This window comes from Leiobunum rupestre, chromosome 5 (genome assembly GCF_980474605.1).
Source record: "Leiobunum rupestre chromosome 5, qqLeiRupe1.1.hap1, whole genome shotgun sequence".
NCBI classification, from domain to species: Eukaryota; Metazoa; Arthropoda; class Arachnida; order Opiliones; family Sclerosomatidae; genus Leiobunum; species Leiobunum rupestre.
In genome coordinates, this window is record NC_143388.1 from 48,825,370 (window position 1) to 48,838,945 (window position 13,576).

Below are 13,576 nucleotides of genomic sequence, written 5' to 3' on the forward strand. Positions count from 1 at the left end.
ACACAAAATTAATTAATCCGGTATCAAAATTTCTCAAAAAACATTTTTTACATTTTATTAGCGACTTGACTCGTTTGGACGTTGCCATTTGTCCTAGATTTCTTACTCTAGAGAGCCGCGCTAGAGGGCGCGTCGTTAGTTAGGCTAGACCGAAAAAGGCAAACATTTCTATGCTTGCCTTATGAGTCCCTATGTTATTTGTCGATGGTGAGACCAAAAAATCCAAAGCAGTCAAACTTAGGGCCTGTTGCAAAAGTCTGCTTTGCTATAATCGCACATGTTAAAATCAATGGGCTAGCACTTTGGCTAGGGCTTTTGCAACAGGTCCTTAAGCTGCTAAGTATGCGACCATGGGGACAGAATCTCCGTCTTGCCATATTCTAAGTACATAAATACATTCTTGCAATAATATGATTCATGCAGTTGTTAATTATCCATGTTAAATATCAGCTCTAAGAAAATACCAATTTAGTCACCGAGATAATATAAAATTCGAGAATGACATATTCTATTAATTTCTGTTTTGCAAAATTACATTAATGGGTATATTTTTAATAATTTCCGAATTTACATGACTTTTGGTGTTACACTTCCCAAATGTTTGATAAAAATTTCCTAAAATAAACACATTTGAATCTCAGTTTAAGAATTTCTTTAAATCATATTTCCACTAATTTCAGTAATTTAAAATAATTATGTTTGTTGTGTTTTGCTTACCTATTTCACCTTTGATACTTTCCATCTATCTAACGATGGGAAATCAAATGGCCTCAACAGCTTTTGTATTGGTTTGCCCACCCGGGTATCCTGATGGTGGGCGGTGCCCACTCTTTAACATAGGATGGTGAATTTTATATCAAACTATAGGAAATCACATGGGCTCAACACCTTTTTTATTAGTTTGCCCACCCGGGTCTGCTGATGGAGGGCGGCATCCACTCTTTAACTTAGGGTGGCAATTTATATATCAAACGATAAGAAATCACGTAGCCTCAACAGCTTTTGTATAAGTTTGCCTACCTGTGTCTACTAAGGGTGTTTGCCCACTCTAATACACGGATGTGGAACTAATATTACGGCCTGGGCCGCCTTGTTTATCAGTAGCATGGGGGCGATTGACATTGGCGTTGTGGTCGAAAACTGCCAATAGATTTCGGGCTATATAAGACTTGTAGCTGAAAAAATTATACGTTAGATATATGTATTTAAATAATTCGTAAAAGTTGCTTTTACCCAAATGGAAGTTTTTTCAATGCGTACGCTAAAATTACTGAATGAAACGATTCCAGCGAACCAATTTGTCTTAAAAAATAAATCAAACAGTGAATTTTTTCAGGAATAATAATAAGATAAAAGAATGTACCTAAAGTTTCCATAAAATGAAAATCTTTTAAAAAAACTGGCCACCAATCACAGTACGAAGTTTTTGAAAAGCAACACTCTCATACTCCAACCACTCTTTATCACGATATTCCTTAGCATCCAACTCTTCATGGGCACAACCACCGATACCTCACTTGTGTTCATTGGTGTCAAGGTGCAGATTTGTTAACCCAAGTTTCTGAAATAGGTATTTTCAGTTTAGTAATTAATAGTTATTTTAAAATTATAAATTCACCTTCATTTTATCTTCGTCCTGCTCGCAGTTTTCTGATGACCACCAGAAATGGGTGACAATAGGGTCTATCCATGGCTCATTGTGTGGCATCCCCGTGCTTTACTAATCTGATAATGCCATTTGTCCTAGATTTCTTACTCTAGAGAGCCGCGCTAGAGGGCGCGTCGTTAGTTAGGCTAGACCGAAAAAGGCAAACATTTCTATGCTTGCCTTATGAGTCCCTATGTTATTTGTCGATGGTGAGACCAAAAAATCCAAAGCAGTCAAACTTAGGGCCTGTTGCAAAAGTCTGCTTTGCTATAATCGCACATGTTAAAATCAATGGGCTAGCACTTTGGCTAGGGCTTTTGCAACAGGTCCTTAAGCTGCTAAGTATGCGACCATGGGGACAGAATCTCCGTCTTGCCATATTCTAAGTACATAAATACATTCTTGCAATAATATGATTCATGCAGTTGTTAATTATCCATGTTAAATATCAGCTCTAAGAAAATACCAATTTAGTCACCGAGATAATATAAAATTCGAGAATGACATATTCTATTAATTTCTGTTTTGCAAAATTACATTAATGGGTATATTTTTAATAATTTCCGAATTTACATGACTTTTGGTGTTACACTTCCCAAATGTTTGATAAAAATTTCCTAAAATAAACACATTTGAATCTCAGTTTAAGAATTTCTTTAAATCATATTTCCACTAATTTCAGTAATTTAAAATAATTATGTTTGTTGTGTTTTGCTTACCTATTTCACCTTTGATACTTTCCATCTATCTAACGATGGGAAATCAAATGGCCTCAACAGCTTTTGTATTGGTTTGCCCACCCGGGTATCCTGATGGTGGGCGGTGCCCACTCTTTAACATAGGATGGTGAATTTTATATCAAACTATAGGAAATCACATGGGCTCAACACCTTTTTTATTAGTTTGCCCACCCGGGTCTGCTGATGGAGGGCGGCATCCACTCTTTAACTTAGGGTGGCAATTTATATATCAAACGATAAGAAATCACGTAGCCTCAACAGCTTTTGTATAAGTTTGCCTACCTGTGTCTACTAAGGGTGTTTGCCCACTCTAATACACGGATGTGGAACTAATATTACGGCCTGGGCCGCCTTGTTTATCAGTAGCATGGGGGCGATTGACATTGGCGTTGTGGTCGAAAACTGCCAATAGATTTCGGGCTATATAAGACTTGTAGCTGAAAAAATTATACGTTAGATATATGTATTTAAATAATTCGTAAAAGTTGCTTTTACCCAAATGGAAGTTTTTTCAATGCGTACGCTAAAATTACTGAATGAAACGATTCCAGCGAACCAATTTGTCTTAAAAAATAAATCAAACAGTGAATTTTTTCAGGAATAATAATAAGATAAAAGAATGTACCTAAAGTTTCCATAAAATGAAAATCTTTTAAAAAAACTGGCCACCAATCACAGTACGAAGTTTTTGAAAAGCAACACTCTCATACTCCAACCACTCTTTATCACGATATTCCTTAGCATCCAACTCTTCATGGGCACAACCACCGATACCTCACTTGTGTTCATTGGTGTCAAGGTGCAGATTTGTTAACCCAAGTTTCTGAAATAGGTATTTTCAGTTTAGTAATTAATAGTTATTTTAAAATTATAAATTCACCTTCATTTTATCTTCGTCCTGCTCGCAGTTTTCTGATGACCACCAGAAATGGGTGACAATAGGGTCTATCCATGGCTCATTGTGTGGCATCCCCGTGCTTTACTAATCTGATAATGAAAATAAAAGGTAATGTATGCAAAGGAATTTCAAATTTACTACCGAAAAATATTTACTTTACTTAATCTTTTTCTCAAATTTTTAGCGGAATGCCAAATATCGTGAGAGTGATTAACGTAAGGATACTCCTTTCCGGTTAAAAACAATTGTTAGAATCTTCACAAATGATATACTTTTAGTAAGATTTACTTAAAAAGCACTTGATTTGGGAATGAAAACCTCCGAAAACAAAGAGGTTCCATATTTACACTTTTATTTTCTGCTTCCCTTTTTTCAGCAAATTCTATGGCAATAATTTTGTGGGTTCTGGTGCAAATGGCTGTATACGTGCCGAATTTTGAGTAGTATCCCGGGGAATCATTACCTAGGCAACGCAATGATTATGATACAATCAGTATAAAGAATAGCAATTTGAAGAATTAGAATTTTTCAAAGAACTTATTTACGTGCATAGCAGGAGATTATTAGTGGCTCCTTAATTTGGGAGAGTAATTTTATTTGCTGTGTATCCGAATATTGCAAAATTTCAGCATAGCAGGATTCTTCGTGACATTAGCGGCACCAGGATTTTTGGAGAGGTAGGCCAACCATTTGGAGGCTCCTCCAAAATTATGGAGGCCCCCCACCACAATTTTTTTAAATCCGTCCACGTGGATTAATTAATTATTTTGAAACCAGTGGTGACATTTTTGGGTAAAATGGGTACGCGATGAAAAAAATTAGAGTTGATTATTATTAAAAACTGAGTGTGTGTTGATCCTCTTTTGTGTACCGATAACACTGAACAATTGAGTGGTTATTTAATTATTTCTACGACTGAATTTCAGTCTATAAATTTCCATTCATTCCTTCGGTACTTCGCGTGTACATCCCTTACCTCAGAACTTACAACCTTACGTAGGTACACTAAGTAAAGTAAATATAAGAACCATTAATTTCTAAAGATAAAATTAAATATACAATTTCGATATCGTAGCGCTCGCGAAAAATTAAAACTAAAAAATAAACTTCTGTCAAAGAAAAGTTACTCGTCCCATTGAAAGGAATAAAAAAAGCAGTTTCGTTAAGCGAATCACTCGCGTTGAATATTGGAAAATTAATAATTAAATAAATTATTTCGCAATCAAATTACCGAATTTTTTATATTAAATAATTTGGAGGCCCATATATTAAATTTTGGAGGCCCCCAAAATTTCAAGTAAGCCCAGGCCTACCCCGGACTATTGCTGGCGCCGCTACTGCTTCGTGATGATGGTATAGTAAAGTATGACTCATAATTTCGACTTCCAATAGAGTGTTGTCGTCTGATACGATTTTGAAAACTTGTATCGTCTCAGCTGAAGTGTTAATAGTGGCCGCCATGACAGTTACCGTTTTTTAGTTCCACATTGAGTATATATATATCGAAGTGGGACTATTGCTATGGACGGATTGTCGTTAAGTGTTGTTGATTGTGTGTGTGTTTGTGTGTTTGTGTGTTTGTTGTGGAAAAGCGACGACACGGTAGATGGAGCTGCGAAAAATAATTTATTAATATATTTTATATTGTTGGCCTGGCCGGGGCTCGAACACAGACAGCCGCTCGCCGCGTAATCTCAAAAAAAACCCACGACCTACCAACCTAGCCACGCCGTCTTCAACATACATTTGCTTGAAATTTTTCCATTGAACAGTTTTTTTCTTCCATTGGGGGCGGGACGAAATTTTGCGTTTACTCAAAAGCGGGGCAAGTAGATTGTGAACTAGTAGTGCCCGTAAAGGCAGGAGAGCGCTGACGGTGCAGTCTGCGGATCGGACTGAGGATTTGCGGACAGCCATATTCCGTTCTCTTTTCGTATCACATAGGCTTTTTCGCCCGTCAATTTTCTCCCTCGCCCCTGAATCGCGACTGGGGATAATAAGTGTGGCACTTTCTTATCGAAACCGTGTTTGGTCAAAAGTAAGAAGTGTGGCACTTTCTTATCGAAACCGTGTATGGTCAGAAGTAATAAATAAGTGTGGCACTTTCTATAGCGGTACAAGTAGATTGTTAACTAGTAGTGCCCGTAAAGGCAGGAGAGATAGATCCGTTAGACATTGCAGCAGAGATCATATAATATTATATAAAAATAATAAGTGTGGCACTTTCTTATCGAAACCGTGTTTGGTCAGAAGTAATAAATGTGGCACTTTCTTATCGAAACCGTGTATGGTCAGAAGTAATAAATAAGGGTGTCACTTTCTTATCGAAACCGTGTATGGTCAGAAGTAATAAGTGTGGCACTTTCTTATGGAAACCGTGTATGGTCAGAAGTAATAAATAAGTGTGGCACTTTCTTATGGAAACCGTGTATGGTCAGAAGTAATAAATAAGTGTGGCACTTTCTTATCGAAACCGTGTATGGTCAGAAGTAATAAATAAGTGTGGCACTTTCTTATGGAAACCGTGTATGGTCAGAAGTAAAAAATAAGTGTGGCACTTTCTTATCGAAACCGTGTATGGTCAGAAGTAATAAATAAGTGTGGCACTTTCTTATCGAAACCGTGTATGGTCAGAAGTAATAAATAAGTGTGGCACTTTCTTATGGATACCGTGTATGGTCAGAAGTAATAAATAAGTGTGGCACTTTCTTATCGAAACCGTGTATGGTCAGAAGTAATAAATAAGTGTGGCACTTTCTTATGGAAACCGTGTATGGTCAGAAGTAAAAAATAAGTGTGGCACTTTCTTATCGAAACCGTGTATGGTTAGAAGTAATAAATAAGTGTGGCACTTTCTTATGGAAACCGTGTATGGTCAGAAGTAATAAATAAGTGTGGCACTTTCTTATCGAAACCGTGTATGGTCAGAAGTAATAAATAAGTGTGGCACTTTCTTATCGAAACCGTGTATGGTCAGAAGTAATAAATAAGTGTGGCACTTTCTTATCGAAACCGTGTATGGTCAGAAGTAATAAATAAGTGTGGCACTTTCTTATCGAAACCGTGTATGGTCAGAAGTAATAAATAAGTGTGGCACTTTCTTATCGAAACCGTGTATGGTCAGAAGTAATAAATAAGTGTGGCACTTTCTTATCGAAACCGTGTATGGTCAGAAGTAATAAATAAGTGTGGCACTTTCTTATTAAAGGGAGAGTGACCGAAAAAAACAGTTGGTCTCATTCGATAGAACTCTTTAACGCGCACGCAGTGCCGTTAATTTCCGCCCCCTCCGACCAACCCCCTTAAAGGGAGAGTTACCGGAAAAAAAAGTTGATTTCATGAGGGTGGGCGGTGGCCACTCTTTAACATAGGATGGTGAATTTTATTTCAAACAATAGGAAATCACATGGGCCCAACAGATTTTTTTATAGTTTGCCCACCCGGGTCAGCTGATGGTGGGCGGCATCCACTCTTTAACTTAGGGTGGCAATTTATTTATAAAAAGATAATAAATCACGTAGCCTCATTAGCTTTTGTATTAGTTTGCCTACCTGTGTCTACTAAGGGTGTATATATTTGTCCACTCTAATACACTGATGTGGAACTAATATTACGGCCTGGGCCGACTTGTTTATCAATAGGCAAATTACAAAGGTGACGTCCCAGGGTTTCAAACGACAACACTCTATTGAGAGAAAAAGGTTTGTAACTATTTAAAATATGAATTTTTATCATAATAAATCAATTTGAAAAAATTAAATTTAAGATTTTATACTGAAATATGCATGAAAAATAAATCTTTGTTCAGAAAACTAAGCCATTTTTTGTAAAACAGCTCCGATTTCATTACTTTTTTTTCAAAATATTATAAATTTTCTTATCCTAGTAATTTGAAAAACTAGTAACAAGTTTAATTTGTCAAATTAGTAAAAATTTTATCGCTTAGTGATTATCTCCCAAATTGGTTCAGATTTTGCCTTAAACCACTATTTTGAATTATTAAGTCCTTTCTAAGGCGCAAACTAAGACACTCGAAATAGACCTGGCTTATGGTGTGGCCTATTTCTGAAGCCATGGTAAAGAGTTCTTGTCAGCCATGACATTAAGTAGCCCACGGTAGTCACGTGATAATTTGACAAATAGGATCGTGTGGTATTTGCCGCGACGTAGGATAAAGTTATGGTGCCTTTTTTGGCGTGCTTAGCTACAAAAGTTGCACATGACGTAATGTAGAAACACCGAATTTAAAGTTATTTAATATTAAATTTATTTTAAAAATATAAATTAATTTTATTTCCACGTTTATATTATTATAACTTTTAATACAAATCTAGCATAGCTAGCAGGTGAACTGATAAATAATCCGTCGTGTCTTTCACCCAAGAATAGAGACGTAACGGGTTATACCGAACAACTTGTAATAAGTGAAAGTTACCGATCGCCTAGCATTGTTTTGTCAAAGCGTCACCAAGTGAACCGCTTATTGGCTCCAGCATCGATTTTAGTAAGATCCCCGTTCAAAACAGAGAATGAGCCATTAATCTGGGCTAGTAAAGTTTGTCAAAAATGTCATTCTGTTACGTAAATTACAATAGAAATCGTGTAACGTTTTTAACGATAGTTAAAAAACGTACGCAATAACATTGTCACTTTATCAGTGGTCCAAATAACGCTGTTATATAAATAAGCCTATTGCTTCGAAGTCTGTGTAGTAACCATTTTCGAGATGGGAAGAGCAACTATGGAAATTCTGCTTTCAATTTTAATCTCGGCATTGCCTCTATTGGCTTTTGCGGCACCAACAACAGAAGGTAAACGTTAAAGTATTTTAAAAATTGGGCATAGCAGTTGCGGCGCCAAGGGGGTAGTCCAGGGTGGACATGGGCTAACTCATTATTTTAAAGAAAACCCCAAAACTTTTGCGACATTCTCTTGAGAAAAATAATTAATTTAAAAGTTTTACAAGAGAGGCGCGTTGATAAAAATATTAAAACCTTTATTAGGGTGTAGAAGGCGAACAAAAACAGAACTGAGTTTTTGACCCGCGGATCTTGTCGAAAGCCCAATAATATTTTGCGGGCATCCACACCCCAATAAGGTTTCAATATTTTCTACATGCACGTCTCTTTTGGAAACTTAAATTAAATTCTTTGGGGATAATCCTTAAGTTCCTTAAAATTATATTTCAATCTATAACAGGTAGCATTTTAATTGAATTTTCGAGTATGAATCGCCATATTTCGCTAGGTTTGGGAAAAAAAGGGTACGCTAAAATCCTTCAACAGGGTCCAAAAATAAAAAAGGACGCACCAATCCTCATTTCTACTTGGCCTATCTGACCATTACATCCCGGAATGTTGAGGGCAGTAGTTAAATTTTAAATCAGCATTTCACCCTCCGCGAAATCTACATTCCTGAACCGCACGTTATGATATTTCCCGAAATTTACGCCATGCGTTGTTTAGTTGAATTTTACATAAAAATGCTAGTTGCTAATGTTTTAAATTCGCTATATGCAATAATAATAAATTTACCACTTAACATAGTAATAGAGATTTTAATAATTGACTTCTTTAGTTAATTACTTAGAAAATCAGATTCCTTTAATAATAAAATACTAAAATTAGTCATTTCCAAAGTTCACATAAATAAATATCACGAACAAATAAGAATACACTGCAATCAAATCATTGATATCAGAAATACTGTGATCCTCGCGTGTCTTGACTTGCCAAATTTACCTAGGGTTTTGCAAATCGTAAACCTGCTACTTTCGAAGAGTGAAATATTTCAAAAATCGTCGAGTGATTTTCGCAATAGAAAATAGAATCCTCTACAAGTTATTCACCCTAAAAAACAACTAATAGTGCTCGAGGTAAAACCCTAAATTTGTTTAATCGACTACCGAACTTCCTGTTTCAAATTTAAAACAAGATTATTTTTATCGCCGCAAATGATAGTTCTAATAGCTAAAACGAAAAGCTGGCGAACAAAATTGTACTTCGATAAGGTACATTTAAGTGGAGTGGCGGAGTGGTTAGCACTTTCGCCTCGCCTGGTTCGTTCCCAACTTAAGGCACTGGGTGATGACTCGAAAAACTCCTTCCGCGTTGAGTTTGCAACTTCTCTCCCCACTGGTTAAAGGCGTTTTCCCTCGAGCTATTCGGTTTCCCCTTTCCATAAATCCTTGTCGAGGTTAACGTTAATAGTAAGTGTAGAGAGCTGTTGGCTCACGTGGCATGAAGGGCTTGCAACCACCCACCCACGCATTGTAACTCGGCCAAATGAAATTAAGGCTTTAGAAGTCACTCTATGACTGGGAGCTAAGTGGGGAATTGGGCATTAGCCTAGCTGATTATAATTAAAACGCATAATAGGCGCTTAAATAAAACATCTTCCAGGAAATCTCTAAAAAGTAATATTTCCGAGATAAAGGAAAATTTCCATTATTTCAACAAGCACTATATAAACAATATCTTGCAGGTCCTGGTGCGTTGGTTTATTATTATGTTCGTTAAGTAAGGATAATTTTAACTTGGCAAGAAATCATTGAAGAATAACAATTTACCTCTTCTTACCAAATTCACTAAAATCAGGATTAAAAATGAACGTTTATCACTGTAAGATTTGTAAAAACAAGAGGCTTTAAAGCATTTGTAATTGGAAATACTTTTGAAAAAAGCGGATGCAATTTGTAAACGTTTTAAAGTAAAAATCGAGTCGAAACGTGCGTAGCGCGCAAATTAAATATTTCAAACTGTGCAATAGAGGATTTTATTTTAAAACTTAGTTGTATGTACAAGGCTTAGCCAGTTTTTCATAATTTTTTGACTTACTAGAATTTCCATTTATAAATATGTTTTCTTTTAGGAGAAATCCGCGAATTCGATTTCAACGAATTTTGCAAATTTCTGAGTGACAGTGAGAACGACTTTTCCGGGAACATCGTATGTTCTACCCTTAAAAGGGAAATTACTACTACTTGATAGCACGTCTTCAATTAAATATTTCTGCACCAAAAACCATATTTCCTCGTATAGATAAAACTTCATTTATGCACTTTAATTTGATCAAGATAACGATTTGATTTAATAAACATATTTGTAATCAACTGGAACCAAGGTACATTTAGTTCCAAATCAATCATATTTTGAATCAAATAATCTTTATGAAATTGGAATAAAGTTAAATTTCAAGCATTGTAATTGGATTAATTTTGGATTGAAATTTCGATCCAACATTTGTGTAAGCAATTACAGAGTCATCACTCGAGGTTAGTCTTGATATAATACAGCGTCTTTCACTAAAAATGTGTTTTTAACTTATTATATTTTGAATTTGATATTGTCTAAGCACTAGAAAAAAGTGTATTTTATTCGAGAAAATAAGTATTCCGAGTGTAATTTAGAAAAGAACTGTGTATTTGAAATGGGTAATATATAAAAAAACCTTACATCACTAAACTAATTGTTTAATTAGTTTTGATTCTTCATTCTGGCATAGCGGTGTCCAAATCATGTCCAAGGCTTTGAAAACGCTCTAATCAGTCTGGTCATTTTAAAAATACGATAGCACCCTTTTTCCAAAATGGAAAATAATTATATTTCATTTTGGCCGACAGAATTGCCCGTGTAAGTATTTCCAAAAAACGTGAGATTACTACTCACTACCTGAGAGCAAAACCAAGTAAAGTCTAAAATCCCAATTTCATAAAGACAGGTTTTGTTTTTTAAGATGCAATAGGCACTTAAATAAAACATCTCCAAGGAAATCACCTACAATTTTTTTCCAAAAGCCAGGACCTGCAAGTTACTGTTTATATAGTTTTTTTTAAATAATGGAAAATTTTCACCTGTATATTTGTTTAGCCTAATTTTATCAAAAAAGCTACCTGGTTAAAAGGAAACACTTGTTGCATCACGAACAGGTGAAAAGTTTCCATTATTTGAAAAGGCACTATATTAACAGTAACCATAGTAAACTAAAAATTTTATTCCACGAAATGGAGGTTAAAAATACTTCGAATAAATTAAGTATTGAGTCTGCCAAATGTAAAAACACTCGAGAATTCTAATTTCAAATTTTTTTCAAAATTCACTTGCTTGACTCTTCTTTTTTGCTGTTTCTTTATGGTACACCAAAAATAATAATAATACTGTTTTCTGCTTAAGGATGAGATACGTAATTGTACCGTAAACTGTATTCTGAGCGACACGAAAGAGTCAAAGGCCTACCCATTTCCCAACAACACAACTTGCGGAGAGAACATGGTAAGATTCGATACAATGCATATCTTAATCCGGAGGTAACATTGTTGCATACCCTAAATCTTGTAATATTTCATAGTTCCGTGGAAAAATTGGAAATTTAGTGATTCATGTTGCAACTACATGTAAATTAACAAATTTGACATAAGCTTTAGGAAACCAATGAGATACTGACCGATCGTGAAGCTAAACATATTGATTTTTACTGTGTATAAACAAACACGTTCTTGCTATTTCCGATTTAAAAAAAAATAACTAACCCCATCCATTGGTCTAAGGATATGCTCATAATAATAATAATAATATAATTCCAAAATTAACAAATTAAATGGTTTTGAGTTGGTTCGAAAAATATATATTTTTTTATATCTAAAGGGTTAACCCAAAAATAGCAAAAAACAAATTCCTTAATTATAAATAAATACATTCTTGATTAAGCCTTCAATTTATTTATTTTTAGTAGTTGGGAAAAGTTCGTTACAAAGTATCCTTTGAACCAATGACTCAGTCTCTAAGAACTAGTTTCATAGTTGTTGAAATTTTCAATCTGGGTAGAATACGTGAAACGCTTCTTACTTAAATATTGTCTTTGCAATAAATATTATTTTTCGAATTCGCGACAGATATGTCAGGAAGGAGATTGCGTTGTGAATTTGAACCAGAAAAAACCAGTAAGTTTTTTTTAATTTACCACATGTTTTCATACTAAGTAAAAATTTTCTGTTCATTTTCTGCGATCACATGTTACTTATTCCATAAGTCTATACTTATGCCATAAATCTATACTTATGCCATAAATCTATACTTATGCCACAAATCTATACTTATGCCATAAGTCAGTTAACTGTTACTCATACATATCTATGGAGTTACGTACAACTGACTTCATACCCAAGTGAGCTAAGCCAGAGAGAAATGCCAAGGTCTTTTTAAGTTTCTTATTATAATGCTGATCGTTTTTGTATGGCAGCAATTCTACGAAACGCTATCAGTAGTTATTTCAAATATCTGTCACACTTATGGTTTCCCTTTTCCATAAAAACGTACTGAGGTTAAAGGTAATATTAAGTGTAGGGAGCTGTTGGATTGCCACCACCCTTCTACTCAATTCTACCGGTGATTTTCTTGACAAGCCACTAGTTTGATTTAGACCTGTGTGGTTCCTTGTGAATACTAGCTTAGCTGGTTATTGTTATTATAATTATTATTATTCATGACACAGGTCATGTCGACAGATAATTTGTCTCAGTTTCTTTTTATTTATAACATTTTTAAATAGAATATCTTAATGAGGAAAATTTTTACACCGACTATGCAGAAGATGGCGCTACGCAACATTAGGGGGGCTTTCTCTCTTTTAATTAATAGCGGCACGTTCAAATTAACACGTTACACCGAACATGCATCGTGCCCGTCATTAAATAGAACCGGGAAAGCACCCCTAATGTTGTGTAGCGCCATCTTCTGCATAGTCGGAGAAAAATTCTTCCTTACTATTTCAATTTTCTAGAGATATTGAACATTTGAACTTTTTACAAACTTATGTCATTTGTTTTTCAGAAAGTCAAATCGTATTACGGATATTATCCCTATTATTACCCGTATTACAACCGAGGCTACTATTACCCATACCGTTACTGGTACGGTTAAATGCAAATACAACGTCTGTAGATTGAATAAAGAATAAAATATTATGGCAAATAACCAACTTGTGATATTCTATAATGTACACATTAAACATTTAAAAATTCATAAAATATAAAACTCACGATATTAAGTGCACGTGCTGTTTTTAAAAATATAGATAAAATTAGTTCTATAACAGTCTTTGGAATCTGTAACATTGAACCAAACATGCGGAATAAAGTCTTTACTTACAACCATCGTAATATATTGGCTATCATCTCTTCAACAAACAATTTAAAGAACTATACATTGGTGACGGAGATGGGGTACAGTTCAACTCAATTGTTATAAAGCGACATGACCTCTGACTCCCCTCATTACTACCGTGTCTTATATC

The 13,576-nt window shown here is 35.0% G+C and overlaps 1 protein-coding gene across 1 annotated transcript; it reads left to right on the plus strand.

The window, feature by feature from the left end:
- Positions 1-7,975: 7,975 nt before the first annotated feature.
- On the plus strand, positions 7,976-13,257 carry LOC149945196 (uncharacterized). The gene is made up of 5 exons (XM_090175654.1): positions 7,976-8,097; positions 10,157-10,233; positions 11,458-11,556; positions 12,177-12,224; positions 13,114-13,257. Exons 1-5 carry the CDS (start codon positions 8,013-8,015, stop codon positions 13,201-13,203), a joined length of 399 nt encoding a protein of 132 aa, XP_090031780.1. The 5' UTR covers positions 7,976-8,012; the 3' UTR covers positions 13,204-13,257.
- Positions 13,258-13,576: the final 319 nt, after the last annotated feature.

Coding starts and splice junctions, on each gene's coding strand:
- LOC149945196 (XM_090175654.1), top strand. CDS start 8,013: ATGGGAAGAGCAACTATGGAAATTCTGCTTTCAATTTTAATCTCGGCA. Junction 11,557..12,176: donor CAACTTGCGGAGAGAACATG/GTAAGATTCGAT, acceptor AATTCGCGACAG/ATATGTCAGGAAGGAGATTG. Junction 12,225..13,113: donor ATTTGAACCAGAAAAAACCA/GTAAGTTTTTTT, acceptor TTTGTTTTTCAG/AAAGTCAAATCGTATTACGG.